The sequence below is a fragment of the Spea bombifrons genome, chromosome 7 (assembly GCF_027358695.1).
Source record: "Spea bombifrons isolate aSpeBom1 chromosome 7, aSpeBom1.2.pri, whole genome shotgun sequence".
NCBI lineage: Eukaryota > Metazoa > Chordata > Amphibia > Anura > Pelobatidae > Spea > Spea bombifrons.
The window spans coordinates 35,442,047-35,461,338 of NC_071093.1; the positions used below are offsets into that span (position 1 = coordinate 35,442,047).

The 19,292-nt window shown below is 39.0% G+C and overlaps 2 protein-coding genes across 3 annotated transcripts in view; both read right to left on the reverse strand.

The window, feature by feature from the left end:
• The window catches only part of MRTFB (myocardin related transcription factor B), an 89,494-nt gene extending 83,856 nt beyond the window's left edge, over window positions 1-5,638 (reverse strand). For both annotated transcript variants that reach the window (XM_053471554.1, XM_053471553.1), the window contains exon 1: window positions 5,555-5,638. The gene's annotated coding sequence lies outside the window, so the exon portion shown is untranslated. The remainder of the gene's footprint in view (window positions 1-5,554) is intronic.
• Window positions 5,639-7,827: 2,189 nt separating this feature from the next.
• Window positions 7,828-19,043, reverse strand: ERCC4 (ERCC excision repair 4, endonuclease catalytic subunit). The gene is made up of 11 exons (XM_053471556.1): window positions 18,851-19,043; window positions 17,370-17,550; window positions 15,605-15,800; window positions 13,944-14,151; window positions 13,466-13,646; window positions 12,824-12,943; window positions 12,116-12,226; window positions 10,286-10,874; window positions 9,773-9,865; window positions 8,757-8,869; window positions 7,828-8,641 (listed from the first exon to the last, which is right to left on the reverse strand). The coding sequence occupies exons 1-11, from the start codon at window positions 19,022-19,024 to the stop codon at window positions 7,908-7,910; spliced, it is 2,700 nt and encodes an 899-aa protein (XP_053327531.1). The 5' UTR covers window positions 19,025-19,043; the 3' UTR covers window positions 7,828-7,907.
• Between the last annotated feature and the right edge of the window lie 249 nt (window positions 19,044-19,292).

The following is a 19,292-nucleotide window of genomic DNA, read 5'->3' on the forward strand; positions in this document are numbered from 1 at the left end:
GCTAGCATACCAAAAATAATATTCATTGACCTCTTACTCAAATACACTCGGCAGACAATTGACGAATCTAGGTTCCAGTAATAATACTAATATATTATTATTAATATTAATAATAATAAAAATACTATTTACATACATTTACAAATAAATCATAATATTTTGTATCTTGAATTCTTTACCTGCGACGTTTCATTTGCAATGAATGCAATTATTCTGGAATGGCCCAAAAAATGTAACTTAAAGCTTCATATATTAAATATGATTCATAAATTAAATTACAGCGCAATGCGATCATATAAGAAACAAGAATGTTACGGCAGATAAGAATCATACAGCCCGTCTAGTCTGCCGATGTAAAGTCTCAGACCTTAATCAGGATAGATTTAGGTTTAGGATAGCTTTAGGTCCATCCCATGCATGTTTCAATTCCCTTGTGGTAATACCTCTACCACCTCCGATGGGAGATTGTCCCGTTAATCTACCACAGTCTCCGTAAAAAAAAATCTAATATTTCATCCAAACCTCCGGCCCTTACGTTCTAGACAATGGCCTCTTGTAGTAACATTTCTCCTCTGAAGCACACTTCCCTTCTGTACGGTATATTAAAGCTTTTTTTAAATACTTTTGCCAGGATTTTGTATGAAATATTACCCAATGTGAGGTTCTAAAGAGAGCTTTGCCTTACCCTTTTCAGCTACGGCATAACCACATGAACTCGATATGTAATCTTATCTCGGGGCGTGACAATCTTTCTCCATAGATATACCCACAGCGATGTTTAACCTAGAAACGGTACGTATTACGCTCCATATTACGCCGTTACAAACGTCACATTTTCTTGCTGCCAACTAAAAATTGCTTTAAGAAGGATCGGCCTTGGTGAACGTCTCCCGGCTTCACATCATGCGTAGTTAAGGCAACAAAACATTTCACTTTCTACTCTACTACTTCATCTCGTAAGCGTCTGACAATCTGTACGCAGATAACAAACACCAGTAATAACGCTACACAAAGTCACAAATGTGAGTGAAATTATTTCAAAAGCAGCCTTCAAAAACTGGGGGCCACTTACCCGAGGTAGAAGCTGCCATCTTCCTCTGTAGTCAAAATATTCTTGATGCTGATTGGTTAATTCAAATAGCCAATCAGTGGCTGGAAAGCACTCCATTTGAAATCAATGGCAATGTTTTCCCTGCATGCACACAGGGCCCATTTATCCAGCACTGGAACCGACTTGTGGTCAGTGCATCAATTCAAAAGTTTGGGGTCACTTAGAAATTTCACTTTTTTGGCAAAGGAGCAAAGTTTGTCTATTTAAATAACTTAAAATATAAAATGCTGTGAATAACTATTGTAACTGGAAAGAGCTGATTTTTCATGGAATATCTTCATAGGGGCTTTATCACGCCCATCACTCCTGTGTTCCAATGGCACGCTGTGTTTGCTAATTCAAAAAAAAAGTTTAAAAGGCAAATTGATCATTAGAAAACTGCATTTATGTTACAGGTGGAAATGTCCTTGTTTTCCATGAAAACACCTAAGTGAGCGGTGGATAAAGAGTCAAATGCATACAGGGGACTCTTTGCATTTGCAAAAGGGACAAAAAGGAAATTTAAAGGGACCGGATCGCTGTCATATGCATTAAAGTGACTTTTTTTTTTTAAGGGACACGCCAGCATCCCATATAGTCTCACCATTATGTAGTACGTGGTAAGAACTGTTATGACTAGCTCTCATCATGCGCAAGTCAAGACTCCAGTTTCCATGGATCAAAACATGCTTTATTTCATGCTGTAAGTTTTAATTTGACTTCACTCGGTAAATCCCATAGCAACCATTGGTAAGTGTTATGCTTCCAGACGCCTAGTGACGGGCTGCGTTTACGGGCACATATATGGCGCCTGATTTAATAGCACGAGAACGATGCTTGGATTAGCCTTTTGCGTAACGTCCTATCAGAAATGTATAGACAGTAATGATAAATGACGCGTTTTACCAAATCTCACAACAGTCTGAAATACAGGCAACATTAACATCCCTGGACGTCAGAGGAAAGTTTAATGTAATGTAATAGAAGGTGTGCGGGGCAGGTAACGGGGCAGATATCGGCATTCAGCTCATAACGGATACGTATACTGGGCATGTGTATGAAGACTATGTCTTTAAAATGACAGTAAAGCGAAACATGCATGGCGTAGGCGTATGGCGAAGGTCTTCACAGCAGGAAGAATGGGCAGACCAGACGGCCCCCACTGCTGTTTAATGCTATGTTTCAATGCAATGCGGTCCTTGAAATGATAACTATAGGACTAGGATATTTTATAGGTAGAATTCCAATACTTGAATGTCACAAAGGATTAGAAGATGAAAGGGTAACGCCAACCGTTTAGCCCTAGCATCAGATAAAAATTTGTATATTAAAAATATTGTGTCATTTTCTTTTTTAAAACATTTCTAGATGTTCATAATATGTTTTCTGACAGCTGCATGTCAGCCATTTGTACGAGTTCTCTCTCTGTTATCTGAGGCCAGCCTACAAGACAAACACCCCGACTCCTTATCATACTGCCTTGTGGAAAACAATAAAAATGTCTCTTTGTTAATCACCCAGTCTGACTTATGAGAGTCTATGGAGGAAGGACTTCATTAGAATTGCCATAAAGCATCAGCTCAGTGTGGCGCTTGAGCTGGGAAAGTCACCCAAAACATTGCATGACTGACAACAATGGCGGCCTCCAAGTCTGCAGATAAAGGGAGTTTATTGGAAAAAAAATTAGATAAAAACCTGATTTTTGCGAGTGCTAAGCTACAATACTATATATAAACACTATATTTCATGCTCAAGGAGGAAAATCTTTTCCATGGGACTTGCATCTTTTGAACTATTTAATATACACAAGTTGCTTAATAAACTAACAGCGTCTAAGAAGTCATGGAATGTCTGCATGTGTATATTATATATATATATGTAATTATGTATATATATGTAATTATATATGTAATGTAGACATGCATGTGTATGTATGAGTCTATCATGTTTAGTCCCCCCCCACTAAGTCTCCTCGCTGACTGCATACACTAGAAAAGTAAATAATGAAACATGCAAAGGATTGTAAGCAAATGGATTTTGCAATATAGTTTTCTGTACAAGTGTTTTTTTTCTGTTTACTCAACAGATCAGAGAAAGAAGATGAAATTCACAGCCAAGGACAAGTATGGAAAACAGACGCATTAATGCAGAAATAATAATAATAATAAATATTATATTGTTAATTGATATTGGAGAGAATTATCTAGTGCCCCATATCGCTTGCACTGGATTTATCAGTACAGTTAGCAATAGAACTTAATTCTGTTTATGCAAAAAAGGTATAAAAAACCATTATAGAATTTACATGCAAGTTTTTTTATTATTATTATTAAAAATATAAATTCCTCTTGTTCCGGACAAATTAAAAAGGGACACTTCTGCCATCAGATGCACTTTAATCCCTTTATATTTTTGTATGGTCATTAATGGGAACGCATGGAGGGATTCTAGGGTATAAAAAAAAACTCTTATGCGTTTGCCTCTTCACAGCTTTTGGCTTGCAGGAGACGTGTTTGGCCGACCCACATGAGAGACCCGGGGCATCTGAGGTCCCCCACGCACATACGCAGGAAGGGTTCCCATTGATTTCAATCGGAGAGCTTTCCTGCCAGTGATCGGCAGCTTCCGGCAACCAAAATCACACAGAGCGGAGGGCACGCTGCTGCTGCATCATCAGAGGGGTCTTGCTTTTTTTCTCGCGGCTGTAGTACTAAAAGTTTTAATATGCGTTTATCGTTGGTAAGGCTGTTTGCGGCAGTAGATTGCCCCATTGGAAATTTATGGCATATGCACAGTAAACAGGATACTCTGCGTTGTATACAATACACTAATTGTGTCTCTTGAAAGCAGTTACATAGTTCCTATTTCAAAATTAAGAGATTTTGTTCCGCCACCAGCTCTTCTAAATATTTATGTTGGCTTTCACAACTTTCCCTCCTCCAAATTACATTACATACATAATAACCCATAGCATCATTTAAACAACTCCGCAGGACATCCACATGCCACGGGCTCATCGCTTTCCCATACCCAACACCCTCATCTTCCAACAGCGTGACAAACCACACGAAGAAACAGATGCAAGCCGTGTGACTACGAGAATTCCACCACTTGCCAAGTCCTTCATCAACTCCTCTATGAAAGAAAATGTAAAAAGATCCTTCCTCTATGGCACCTGGTCCTCCACATTGACCACACAACATTTTCTACACACCTTACATAGCTGTGGGCAAGTTGAAAGACGGTCAGATCAGTCTTGGTGCCAAGGTAACCCTGAATCAGGAATTCACATCCATCCCAAAGCAGTCCACAGACTCCAGCCTGATATTCTTAGAGGAACACCCTATGGTTGGAAGACTGCTGTCCTCGCCTTACTCCAAACTAAAAGATATCCACCAAAAGATACATCATGGTGGGATGCTGTTACAGATCTACAGGGTTGTTGGGTAAGAACACTGATCTCCATCATTGTTCTCGGATGCTACTTTTAACAGAGCAGATCCTAGAACCCATCATTCCTTCATGTTTTCCATCAAAACCAAAATCCCGAACGAAAGATCCAGTTACTGCTAAACTGTCTCGCGCAGCAAACTTTACAGCTTTACGGCATGCGTTCTGCCATCCATGCTGCTATACCCCTCTAATGTAAACACCGCCAGAGATACCGGCTGCTTCTTGAGTTGTTGACACCATTATCCATAAGACCCAACAGACTAAACTAACCCGGGAACTCATAAGCATTCATGCTCACACGCCATGGAGTACCAAACTAAAGTAATGTTGTCATTCTTTGCCAATCAGTACAGTTTGCAGCAAGTATGCTCACAGGGCTCCGTAGAGGGGGTTTTTGTATGTTTACAGAGTCAGTAGGTGACCCCGTAACTCCAAAAGGAACCAAGAATAAAATATAGGACAATGAAACACAGAATAATTAAAGATGATGATGGCCCATTCGGCATAAGGTATACCCACTATCATACACAGACATAGATCACAGCCATTTGCGCTGTTCATCAATGGGCTCTCTGATAGTTGAAGAAACAGATATAAACTCTAACATAATAATTCATCTGACAGCAAATCCCATAATCATATCAACCAGCAAATCTGTTCTTAGCATTAGCAACATGGCTGAGGCCACAACTACAGCATGTCACTAAATGATTTCCCACATCAATGAGCCTTCATACAGTGTCCCGGGCAGGGGGCTTCTCCTGGCATTATCGTCCCCACCATTCCCTATCCCATCTTCTGCGAGCAGCAGTTAAAATGGAATTCCCAGAGCCGGTAAACAAACAGCAGCTTGTGCTCTTTGTGAACTTTGATTGTAATGTACACAGATGGCCGGCTGCCGCGAGCATTACCTATACATTAAAGGGTATATGCTATAGGCGCTCTTTAATGCCCGCGTGATATAGGGTCAGGCTGATCGCTGCTGTTCCGTCCCATTCTCTAAATTATTACCTGATTGTCAGTGGTCGGGCTCTCTTCCTCCTTTTTTTCCACTGCCTCAACCCACTCTGCCATGCGCAGTGACCGCAGACCCCGCCCTCCAGCCAGGTTCTAAGCGCACAGGCAGAAGGCGGGCTCTGCACCAGCCGGACGAAAATAATCTTCCCTGGGTTCGATCCCAGCCGCGCGAAACAGCGCTGCCAGCGGTCACAAAACGCACCGCGGGTGAGTTATGTTTGGCCTGCACTCACAAAAGGTATCAGCCGGCTCAGGCACATGGGGGCAATGACATCACCTCATTCACATAATAGGATGGCCAGCGTTGTAATGCGCTTACACGGTGTGTCAGATCAGATCACCCAGATGTCTAATCTTTGCCGGTTATGCAGACAGATATGTAGCAATACTCTTAAAATAAGTAGTTAGAAAAAGGAATCCAAAGCAGAACTAAATAACAGAAAAATGACAAGTTCTAAAACATGCACATGTTTATAAACAGTTTTGTATTGTTTACATAATTTAATTAAAAGAAAGTTACATATAAGCTTTAATTTAAACATTTAATATATACCCTTAATGTAATTTCTTCAGGTCAAACCATGAGTCTCAGTTCCCAGACATCCAAAGTCTGTTTTGACATAAAAGGGTCTGAACGAAAAAAATATTCCCACCAAAGAATTGAAAAGACAAGCAGGGTGATGAAGTAGCTCCTGATGTAAGCCTGAAGATAAGGTTCCGCGTAATAACTTCATTTTCCCTGTACTATTACAATTTTTATTACCCGTTACCTATATGGCACCAACTACTATGTAACGTTTCACCCTGCGCATTCACACTCATATAAATACAAAGTGATCGTCACGTAGGTCTATAATTCAGAAAGGCATTAATTTAAAAGGGTTTCGTCAACAACAGAGGAAAGGGAGATAGGAGACTGAAGAGATAGGAGGAAAAAAGAAAAAGAACCATCCGCGCCCATCTAGTCTGCTACTTTAAACACTCAGATCCTAACCAGTCCTTGTCTTACACTCTCGATATGCCTGACAAGAGGCTGTTCCATTTATTTACTACCCTCTCAGTAAAATAAAGCTTCCTTATATAAAATCTATACCTAGACTATCTTTCCCATGGTCTCTTTTGCACACCGGAGAATGTTGAAGATTGACATTAAAAAGACATTTTTAAATGCTCTCTTTTTATATACAGTACCTAGCTATATTTTATTTTTTGCGTGTTCCGGGAATGTTGAGGACCGTATTGTACCAAGTTACAGACCGCAAAGTGCCAGCACTGCATACTGGTGCCTACCCCTGCAATGCATATGCCCACACTTGATGAAGTTCAAACCGAGCATCAGAATGGGTAAGAAGGGGACTTTGAACGTGGCATGGTTGTTGGTGCCAGATGGGCTCGTCTGAGTATTTCAGAAACTGCTGATCTACTGGGATTTTCATGCACAACCATCTCTAGAGTTTACAGAGAATAGTCCAAAAAAGAGAAAATATCCAGTGAGCAGCAGCTGTGTAGATGAAAATGCCTTGTTGATCTCAGAGGAGAATGGGCAGACTGGTTTGAGATGACAGAAAGGCAACAGTGGTGTAATGGTGTGGGGGGCATTTTCTTGGCACACTTTGGGCCCCTTAGCACCAATTGAGCATTGTTTCAATGCAGCAGCCTACTTGAGTATTGTTGCTAATGATGTACCCATCTTCTGATGGAAGTAGCCATGTCAAAGCTCACATCATCTCAAACTGGTTTCTTGAACATGACAATGAGTTTACTGTACGGGGGGAACCAGGAAGACCTGCTGGGGACTGTTGGGTATTTGGGACCAATTAGCCTACTACGTGATCAGCCTTATTTGTTCGCTGCAGCTCTCAATTGGCTGGTTGGGGAAATTGGAGACCTCCCATGAAAACAACCTGTTTATCCTGTGCTTCAGCACTACCATGCATGGTGTATGATGAAGACGACCAGTACACTCTCACCATGGCCAGACTTGGAGCAAGACCCCATAGCCGTCACTGCTCTAGGCACATGGCTGGAGTGCTCTTGCAAAAACACACACACAAAAAAAAAAAGCAAGCCGAGGTAACACAGAGGTCAGCCCAAGGACCCTGGAAGGTGGTAGAATGGTCCCCAGGCACCCCTCTCCCATGTAGCACCTAACATGAATGGGGATTAGGACCCCCCAAAAGGTAGGGGGGGGGGATCTTTCATTGCAGTCACTTACGAGAGACACTTGGTAACCAGTTTAAGATACTTAGTTTACTTTACACTTAAAGTTTATTGTTGCAATGTGTTTTTACAAGCACAAAATTTATAAAATATTTCATATGGGGATAAATAAATACATTAGAATATATCACCTTTTTGCTTTCCCCTGAGACACAACCTCCGTATAAGATGTGTGAATAAAATCATAAAGTTGCTTTGCATTATTAGAATTTCCGAGAATTTCAGACAGTTTCTCTTGAGATAAAGTTGTCAGCTCTGCAATGCTCTTTACATGATTCATGATGGCTCTGCAATTTTTGGCATTGACTCCTGGCATTTTTAGAAGAAAGTCTTGAGGGCCTGGATTATACTTCTCAGATTCTGGGATCGTGTCAGAATCAGCAGTAATCGCCATTGCTGTTGCAGCATCAGGCTGGGGACGGTTTTGCTTAAGCTCCTCAAACAGTTCAGCCGTTGCGTGTGGGGAAGCGCACCAAAGGATACGCAGCCTTGGAAAGTGAAGAGTGAGGAGGGCAAGTTTTGATGTGATGTCATTCACTGAAATTTCTTGGTGAATTGAATTCCTTGATGTCAGAGAAAATGGCTTGTTGGGGTCAAATTCAATTAGTAGAATGGGCCTCTTGTAATAACGACACATTGATACGCACTGGGTGTAGAGACGTCCGTTGTTCAGCGAGCCAATTAAGTCGCTTACACTCTTTCGCTCGACACACATATCTGGGGTCAGGATGTAATCTCCCACTTCTAAAGTAACCGGTTCTATGTCAATGCCGCGCCGATGAACAAGAGATGGGAGCTCACTCCGAAACTCACGCATGTCGACAATGATATTGTGCTGGACATTATTTGATTTCTGGCCACCTAAACAAAATAGAGTTGTTTAATTTAGCATTTGTTACTGAAAGCCATGTAGAAGACGTCATCAATGGGTTGGTAAAATATTCAAAGTTTTTGGTAAGTAGGAGTAAGTTTTTACCTGCTTTCCTTGTATCAGTTGCAGCTGAAACAGGGGTTACATCTCTCTGAAGATCTAGATTTGTATCATCTCGTCCTTCTCTTTCTTCGGGAATGACCATGCTGGCCTTCTCTCTGAAAACGGTTAAGAGCAAAAGCATATCAATGATCATCAATGAATGCTACCTATCAAAGTGCACGTTAAGTAACAATTTCAATTGCTAAGGACAATTGTCATGTAGTTAAACCGAGTTGTGCAATTTGGATACCATACAAGTACATGGAGACAGACACTCAATCCAAGGCAGGGAGTAGGGGATTACTAGTTGTTTTATGTGACAGGGGTGCTATCCCACAATTCAATTGGATTGTTGAAAGCAATAGAATGGCTCAGTTTTATAAGCCGAGCTGGAATATTGAAAGTGCGTGGAGGAACAGACTTCATTGACATTGCCATAGAGAATCAGCTCAGTGTGGTAAGCAGGGGAAGTGACCCAAACAATAGCAGACTCCAGCCCTGCAGATATAAGAGGTTTGTAGGAAAAATGAAATAAAACCATCCTTTTTTCCATGGGGCTTCCTCTTCAAATAAAAGTCACATGCTGCCTCGCTAATGATCACCCCACAGTGATACAGAAGACCTAATTGATTATCTAGGTCAACGGAGATGGAAAGCCAGGGTCACTTTAGGATTTGAAGAGTTCAAGGTCTGGAAAGGAAATAATGACTTGAAAAGCAAAAGTTAATTTAAAAAAATTCCATTAGATACTTAAAAAGTAACCTTTGCTTCTATAAAATGTAGCGGCTTGTTAAGGGAAAGCAATTATCCCTGCCTCAGTAGTCCTGTTTTAAGGTTTTACTTATTTAAAATGTTTACGGTACAAACGTTATTAAGATGGAAAGGTACTTAACAAGCAAGGGTGTGGTAGCACTTCCTAAATGCTATTTGGGAGAAATAGGACTGAATAAATTATCGGTTTAGTTTGAATAAGACAACTAGTAAAAACCGAGAGAAATATCCATTTTAGTTGGTTTTACCTAATGAGTTGCTCAAATGCTTCCTTTTCCTTTCTCAGGGCAGTGAGATATCGCTGCTCCTCAGTGGACCCTCCATATATAAGAAAATACACTCTAAAACGCAAAAAGGTAGAAAGCTGTAGTTATTGTAGAAAACAAATGCCTTAAAATACGTACTTGTAGACATGTTTTGGCAATCAGAACAGGAGTGTTTGACCTGGTCTTGTTATTAATTACTGTAGCCGTATTTACAGTAAATGCATAAATAAAATTGTTTATACGACCATATATTATGGATAGGATGGTCAAATTTAGCGCATTTAAGTACACTTCCAGCCTGTCTCCTCTCCTTGAACTCTGCAGAAGTTATGCAATGAGTTATAAAAATGTACAAAAATACATATATAGGCAATCAGAACGTGACAGACATAATAGTTTTATACCAGCTGTCAGATTTACCTGTGTATCTGTTGCACACGTACATTCATAAACAGGTATTTTTTTTTTATCATATATTAACTACAAATCACCTACCTTAACGGTTTCTGTTTACTTGCTCTGTAAATTTCTAACTGGCGAACAAAGCTGAGTTCTGCGTCATACAGAACTACATATCTGGGTTCCACCTCGTGCAGTACCCTTGTTAGCCCATAGGGGTCACTACAACCTTGCAATGGGTGTATAACAGTAAGGGGTTCTTTCAAGATGCCATAATAAGAATCAGAAGGCAAATTTAGCTGGAGGTCTTCATATTTGGGTTCCTCAATGCTGCTTTCATAACTAACACTTTCTTCTTTAGATTTGTCTTGTTCATCCTCTTTTCCTAAATCTTCACTTTCTCCCTTTCCTATCATTTGGGTTAACGTGAGTTCATTTTTTTTGTTACTTTTCTTCTGTTTAGCAGTGCCTCCTTTCATCCTCGTGGGCCGATGAGTTTTCCCACTCTTGGTGTCTTCTTTGGATTTGGTCGCTTTTCTGGTCTTCATCCACGCTTCAGCAGCCTTTTCATCTTTCCCAAAGGTTTTGTTGTAAAGCCTCATCAACAGGGCCTCTGCTCCAACCGCTATGTATTCCCTCAGCTGTGCACAAGTTCTGTCATCACTGGCACAAATCAGCACGCGGCCTGGAACACCAAAACAATGGCAGGTTAGTAAAACCACCTCATTCTCTTTCTAAAATCATAAGTATAACTAAAGAGGTTGGCCTGCGTAAAGCAGTGATTAGGTCTAAAGTTCTATGGTGCCCAGTGGATGTGCAGTCTTGTTCCAGCTTTGGAAACACGTCTATCTAGCAGTGACATTTTAGGTTCTGCTACAGATTTCCATTTAACCGAGGTTAATGTTTAAATATCCCTAAAAGGATAAAAATTCTATTATATAACCCCCCCCCAAAAAAAAACTTCTATTCACCAATATGAGTATTTTAAAACAATCTGTGGACCCATACGAACAGAAGCATATAGTGGAGTAAGGTGGGATCGCTTTTTGTGAGCGTTATTAGTAACGCATGCAGTTTATATGTATCAGGCTCTTTATACGAGTGATGGATCTCTACTCTGCTTATGTTCTCACTGACTTGACAATCCTAAAATCCAAAAGGAATCTACAGTATATGCATGTAATTTTGTAGCAATATAAATAATATTTTGTAGGAGGACTGGTTCTCCTTTTGGGATGAGTAATGTTTTTCCCTGACTTGTGGATCTTGTTCCAGGCATTAATACACAAGATTACAACCCCTCCCCCCCAAAAAAACACCTCACTTTTTAAGAACGCAATATCCCAGTACAAAATGTGTCCAATTGATATTGCGTTTTTCATGGCTTTATTTTAACATCACTGAAGTAATCCTTACAGTGTAATTACATAAAGTCTTTGTTTAACCTCAATCATAGCCTGATAAGTGATGTTCACACAAACAATACAAAACTCCTCTTGAAAGCGAGCCCGTAAGAGGCTGGAATTTGATCTTCTAACACTGTCAGGTTAATGCTAAAAATACATCTTCTCATTTAACAGCTTGTGGGTGCCAGATGTCACACATTTTAGAGATAAACTTTAACAGGGTTTTTTTTTCTAAAATAAACTAAGAAAATCGCAGCTACAAAAGAAGCCAAAAAGGAAACTTAGAAACCACTGTTAGCGAATAAACAGCATTATCATCTCCACTTAAAAGGGCAGTTTTGGCCAATCTTCAGTCATCGATGAAACAAAGTTTAATTTCTTTCTGTAAGATGTGGGGTATTTCACATAAACACCACTAGAAACCCTAGATACCGAAAGTCCAACAGAGTCTTCTAAGTATACGTCAAGGAAGGATTTACCGATGTGATAAGGTTTACAGCGCAAACACCAAGGCTCTCACCTGGACCTCCAAGATCATCACAGTTCTTGTTCTCGGTTTCAATCTCCTTCAGAACTTCACTCAACGCTTCCCACTTAGGATTGCTTTCTAGCACCAATTCTTTTTTCCCATCTAACATAAAAAATAGCAAAATGTCATTTAAATTTATTTTTCCAGTTGATCGAACATCAAGCAAGACTGCATTTGATTACAAGAACTATTTTAAGAAGTTTTATGAACTATTTTTTTTCATGTATTACAGGGTATAAATGTGAACCCGATCTAACCAAAGTTTAGAATTAAAAACAAAAAAGGTAAGAGTTTCCCTTTCTATTACTAGCATTGGATTAAAAATAGGTTTCCAAAAATATTTTGATATTCTTTTAAAATTATACCCCTTTTCCTCAAGACTTACAAAGGCTACCAGAGCCAAATCAACAGCAACAAGCAACATAAAACAGTGATAAACACCTTAAAAAAAAAGGACTAGAGAATATGTGCTGGATCCTGGAAAGTTCTAGTTAAAACCTTTCCTTCAAGCTCCCATTTTGTGTCCTATACATAGATGTATTTCTTCCCCAAATCATTTTAGCACATTTTAGTCCTTCTACGATCCCAAGGGCCACATTGAAGGAACTCGGGGACAACAGGTAATCTGCCCACCACAGTCTCAGTGCCAGTTTTTCTTGAGAAACCTGGTACAGTCAACTTAAATTACTTAAACTGTACCTTGGTTACCAGTGGAATCAGACATTTTTGTCTTCTTGGTTTCTTTAGAATCTGGAATACGGTAAACTCTGCCTCGAGCATGGACAAACATTGATGTACTTGAGTCAAGAAACAGCCAGCCTAAAACAAAATACCAGATGTCTTAACCTAAAATAAATGTACGTTTCTGAAAATCACAGAGTGCAATTTTTTTGATCTTTAGTATCAAACCAATTTCCTTTCCCGATGCGCTCTCGCTTCTCATAACCCAACCCTACACAGGCTGTCTGAACCAACCAACTTAAAAATATCTTGAAGAAATGAGGAGAGGAATAGGCACACAAATTCTGTATCTAATATTTTAATTTATAAACACTTTTAGGTTTAAGAGTGTAAAGAAATGTAAAATGCATTTGGAAAAAAAGGGACAGATCCGAATTAAATAAATGCTACTTTGATGGTGATTAATTATTTTTTAATACAAGACTTCTCAAAGTATTTTTTACATTGTCATAGGTTTGTAATGTTTTGGCCCAAGTTGGATAGAGATTCTAATATGAAAGTTAAGTACACAACTGACAACGATTTTAAGTAAGCGCTGCGTAAATTGTTGGCGCTATATAAATAAAAGAGAATAATAATAAGTGAAATTCACATGTTTACCTGAATTCTGTCCAAATGCCTTCTCGCTTGCCCTCATTGACTCTAGCAGGTTCAAAAAAGTTACACAGTCGTATTGGGAAAGATACTGTAAAAGAGTTCGAAGGATTTTCAAGTCCTGCACCAAGGACTTCGTCTTGGCTCCCAGCTGGTGCCAAAGAGGATCCAGGTAATGTCGGATAGTCTATGGAAAGAAAGTAGTATTTTATACCGCAAGCTTAAAAAGGAAAAGGTCAGCAATATATTATTATTTGCAGATTGTAGTGACCAGGAGTGGGTTGAAAAGAAATGTATCTGATACAACTGATAAAATCGTGTCTTGGCAACTGGTTTATCACTATCATTGTGCAAAACTGATTTAATTCATGATGTACAGCACTGGTTGCCTAAGAAGCATTTTTGTGATGTACCTGCTACATTACAAACAGTGAAGAAGTTAAAGTAGCATGGACCAAAATATATAAGGTACAAAAAAAAGCACCTTGTCAAACGCTTTTCCAATAGCGTTTTCCAAAGACAGATCCTCCACCTCTAGAGCTGGGTTGTAACGCTTGAGTTCTTTCAGACAAGCATTCATTATATCCAGTATGGATGCTTGGATGGCAATCATCGCAGGGGTCATGGAGACATGCAATTCCACAACTTCCGGCTTATGCTTCTCTAAGAAAGAGTTCACAGATACATGGAACCTATGGAGGGAAAAATAGATTTATACTAGTTGTTCTAGACCTTAAACCACTAAATGTTCTTAGTTGTACCCCACTAGACATTCTTCAAGTTTTTAATGTTACTATGGTTGAAGATTTATTGATTAGACGCAAATTATGTCTCTTCCTGATTCACTAATCACTACGCAAATCTATAGAGTGAGCGTGTTTGCCAAACTAAACTAGACTATGCTTTGAAACTAATATGAACAGTGAAAGTGATAGTTTACCTTAGTGCTTTTAAGCAGTATCACTCAATTTTTAAATATAATAAATATATATATATATATATACACACACACACACACACACACCAATTTTGGTCAGTTTTACTGTAATACAGAGCACAAACACAGCTAAAGTGCCCAGAAAAACTGCGAGCTGGCATCGCATCAGTTCTTTTCTGTGCCATGGATTCTTCAAGTACACAGGAAAGAAGATGAGGAACACGGGCTAATCAGATGATCAAAGGATTTCCATTATTAAGGTTGACATACTTTAAGGGGGCATAAAGACTACTTTAGTGAAATCAAATGAAGTTACTGAATCCATTTGTGGTATGAAGGTTTACAACAGTTTCTGCATTACTTGCCAAGAAAGCCATTTTTATTTATTTCAGACACAAACACTGCAAACCAAATTGCTAAAATAATCTGCCATACTTTAAAAGGAGATTTTATAAAACATAAAATATAGAAACTAAATAACATTCATACAATTAAGAGAAAAATGGAAGCATTGCCAGTCATGCATTGTGAAAAAATCCACCTGTGGCAAAGCTCTAGGGATCAATATCACATTGCAGAGTGTGTAAACACATGTCAATGTATGGGAAGCCTCGTCAAACCCCAGGCACCAGATTGGGTAATATATATGAAAATAATATGATCTGGTATCATATTATAGGTCCAAAACAAAATGGGTTGACCCCTGAAATTTTGTCTGCAAATGTATATAAAGTTGCAGTACATGTAGTAAATCTTTGTTGTGTCACAGAGTTAATGCACCATCCAACTCCAGTCCTCCAGGATTCCAAACACAATATGTTTCAAACTGATACATAACACATTGTTAAATGATGCACTAGGCTAATTGTTTGATTACATATTAATTAGAGAAATTCCACTTAGCTCTGGCAGGAGACTGTCCCCGAGGACTGAGCTGGACAGCCCAGAACTACATCTTTGGAAGTAAAGATTAAGACAGCAGAGAAGTCTCTGTATCATGTTAAACTAACACTACACAATACTTGTAAATACAGGGCACCTTATAAAATACCAAACACAAACCTTCAAGTGAAAGTACCGAGTCTGGTACCTTTTCTTAAACATGTAACCTTAATTAAAAAAAAAGGTTCAAAGAATCTATGTCCTGTTCACGGTTTGTAAAAAATAAAAATTAAAAGCACACGATGAACATTATGCAATGTGTGTACCTTGGCCACAGATAAAGCTTTCTTACAAAAAGGTTTCTCATTACTCTCTCCACTTTGGAGAAGCCTGTGTGGAAAGCAGTTGGGTTGTCCGTGAAGGCTTTGATGAAACCTTGCTTGTTCTTCTGTCTGTATAAGCGCAGGATAAATGCTTCTTGACAGGATTCTATGATTTTGTGGGCTTTATACACAAGGATACCTAAAATCATAAAAAAAGGTTATTGTTCCAGTATAGCTCTGAAATATATTAAGCAAACAAACAGACCTGGTATCCTTTCCTCTGAAGGGTTAAGAATATAAAACACTGAGTTAAGCTTTTTCTTGTCCCTGACATTGTCACACGGCAATTAATTGCTCCCTGCATTTTCAGAATGAGACAAGACTGTACAGGCAAACTGGGCTCAGGAGGTCTGCGAGCAATAGGCAGTTTCTCTGTGATTAGAAAATAAAATATAAAAAAAAAAAAAAAAGGTCGCTTATGATCCCAGTGGATCTTGTTCATGCCATTAGTATAGATGACAATTCAACTTGCTTATCTTCGCATCGACGTAGAGTGACTGATACATGTTTTACATAGAAACAGGAGAAATCCCCCCCAAAACATTCCTTCCACCAAAGTGACTGCATCACTGCATGAAGAACGAACATCTAATCAGGGTATATCGTGCATAAAAACACAATGTACCAGTTCACAGATTATAAATAAACAGCTCATTTCACACAAATAATCTCCCCAAAGCAATTACTCAGATTTGAATTTGAGACCTTGTTTTCATGCCAGCAGTTGTCTTGCCATTTTGCTTTCCAGTCGGAATTTTATATTTGATTTGCCGGCTATCAGCAGTGCACAAAGGGGTTAAGAATGAAGAATCCCGCAATGTGGTGCTGACATCTAGCGGCTGTCCCAACACTCACAACGAGTGATGCTTTAGCTTGAGAATTTTTTCCCCAAACCACAGCTAGACAATAAAAGTTATATGAGGATTACCACAGTATACACATTCGTATGCATTTAATAAGCCTATAGAATTTCTACACACAATGACGACTCATATTTACGATCCATGTAAAATTATGAAATCCAGTTAAAGGCATTTAACCTTAAATTATTATTCCGAAGTTTAACCAGAATATATTTTAGAAAACACATATGCTTCACTGCTCATGTCTAGGTTAAATCTGAGCACAGTGTCCGCGTAAAACAAATATACTTTGGTAAGATTTTATTTCCCTATAAAGGAAAATGCAATACTGTAATGGCTCAGAAGCTAAAAAGCACATTTGTGCAGGTTCACATTAGAGTACTTAAAATAATGCACAATTTGCTGATCTGTTGGCAAATATAGACTGAAAACCAAGAATGCATAGCACCATAGCTTTACTGATATTTTGAAATCAAAGGCGAGCGTAAGCGTAAAGCAATGTCTTTTTCTTTGTTCTCGTTGATTGGTGGCTGCTGATCACCTCTTGGCGGGTACCACCACAGCCTCTAAAAGGTGCTTAAGGAACATACTGACTTAATGTAATTGCATTAAGGACTAAATTAGACTGAAATTACTGTTCCATTGAATGAATGACATTTCAATGAAAAGTGCTGATTTTGGAGCCAGCAAAATACATTTGCCAATGATTTCTGCAACAAATACTTTTTAAAATTAGCTGCCAAAAATTTACTCTAGTTGTGCCTTGGAATAAACGGCTCTATGTGTTCTGCCAGATATTTTTCTTCAAATCAAACTGGGAGACAATATACAGAACCATTACTTACCAGTTATTAAGTTAGCGGGTATTCTGTCAGTAAGAAAATCCACCACAAGAATGCGACTGGTAACAAACAACACACCACCTTGTGTATAGACACCATAGCGTTCACTGCTAACAATCTCATTGGTGATAATCCGCGGCAGATGGGTAACTCCTTCTGCACGGAGCTGTTCTGTTAGATATTCCTTTAAAAGAAAAAAATATACCTTTGTAACACAATATAATTTATAATATAAATAAGGAAGCAATATCAATGGTAGACCTCAATTTCGCAGATCAATAGTCCTAAAAAAGTTGGTTGTTACAGATAAAAAACATCAATATAAATAAAAAGTATGAAAGGTTCTATGTTATTTCAGCACATAGCACACAACCCTTTGCCACTAGATGCCGTTTACAACCATGCAGGTATATTCTGGCAACTAGAAGAAAACCTAAATGGGAATAGCACAGGGAAATAGCTGATCATGCAGGCTTTGTCCCATTGATGCACGCTAATGTAGGCAAGTTACAGAAAAATGAATCTCCCTGCACTGGGAAACATAGGAGATGAAAACTGAAAATCAAAAAAACATACAATATATGGGTAAAGCTTAAACTTCATTATTAAAAGTTAAATTATGTTAATTGGACAGCGCTGGTCTTTCGAATAGGCAAAAGGTTTCTATGAAACCCTGTAGAGAATGTAAACATTACCATCACACCAAAAGAGCTTATTATCCGGTAAAGCAGGGTAGCATCATACTGGCGTAGACAAGTTGCATCACTGTTAACTGGGGAACCCTGCGGTATGGGTGGAACAACTGGAAGCATACAAAAACGTGGAAAAGCCTGTCCCTTTAAAAGCCACGCTGAAATAGCGATTAAACGGCAAGTAGAAAGTTGCCCAAAAGACTGAGATATAAGCAAACATGATAATATTAGCATTTTAATGATATGCTCTGTCACACAGGAAGTGTTCTAATCTAATAAAACATGTCACTGTAATAAAGTATGCTGAAGAGTAATTATCAAGTTGTTGATGGATTACTACTCCTATTAGCCTTAGCAATCCTGACACCCAACATTAACCTATGCCAGGGAACATGCTGAGCAGTTAAAGCACATCTGGAAAGTGATCTACAATACTTTGGGAACTTTTTTTATTATCTACCTGCCTGCCTATAATTGATACTCTTAAGCAACACACATCAAAAGGAAATACCAGCTCCTCCTCTCTGCACAGGAAGACAATTTATTCTCCCCGCCTATCCTTACCTAGAAACTGCTGCAGCATGCAGGGGAGAAAAAGAATATTCAGATTTTAATGCTATCTATAGGCAACATAAACTGCTGTGCAACTGTGAATATATAAATTAAAATAGTTTATAAAGAAATGAAAGTAAATTTATAAATCATTGTATAGCTTTAAATAAAAAATGAATGCATTAATCAGTAACTTCACAGCTGAATGTTTACAAAGAACAGAGTGACAGCTCTGACTACCTCCTCTGCTGTGTTCGTGTTCAGTACCAGCACCAGGTTTCCCGGGTCACAGTACAGCTTGAGGAAGTTCTGCAGAATCCTATCGATGCCCAGACCTCGGGCAGTGATCACCAGCCCATCCTCGTGAAACAAATCCAAAAATATCTGGTTTTCATGCTCCAGGAGAGGAGCCATCTGTAAAACCTATAACCCGGAAACAGCATCCTAAAACCAACGAGTTTAGCGACTAGCGGAACATATCATAGAGACTAAATCCCCAGAGGTAAAAATCATGGAGACTAATTGGCGAAACAGGAGTCTAGGTTTGGATAGTCTAAAGCGACCCCAGTGGCAGGCGGCGTAATTACACTTTGTGTCATCAAAGGGGAAGACCCCTGAAAGAAAAATATATTTTCCTCCTTTATACAGTAATGCAGGTAAGCATTGACAAAACTCTGGTCTT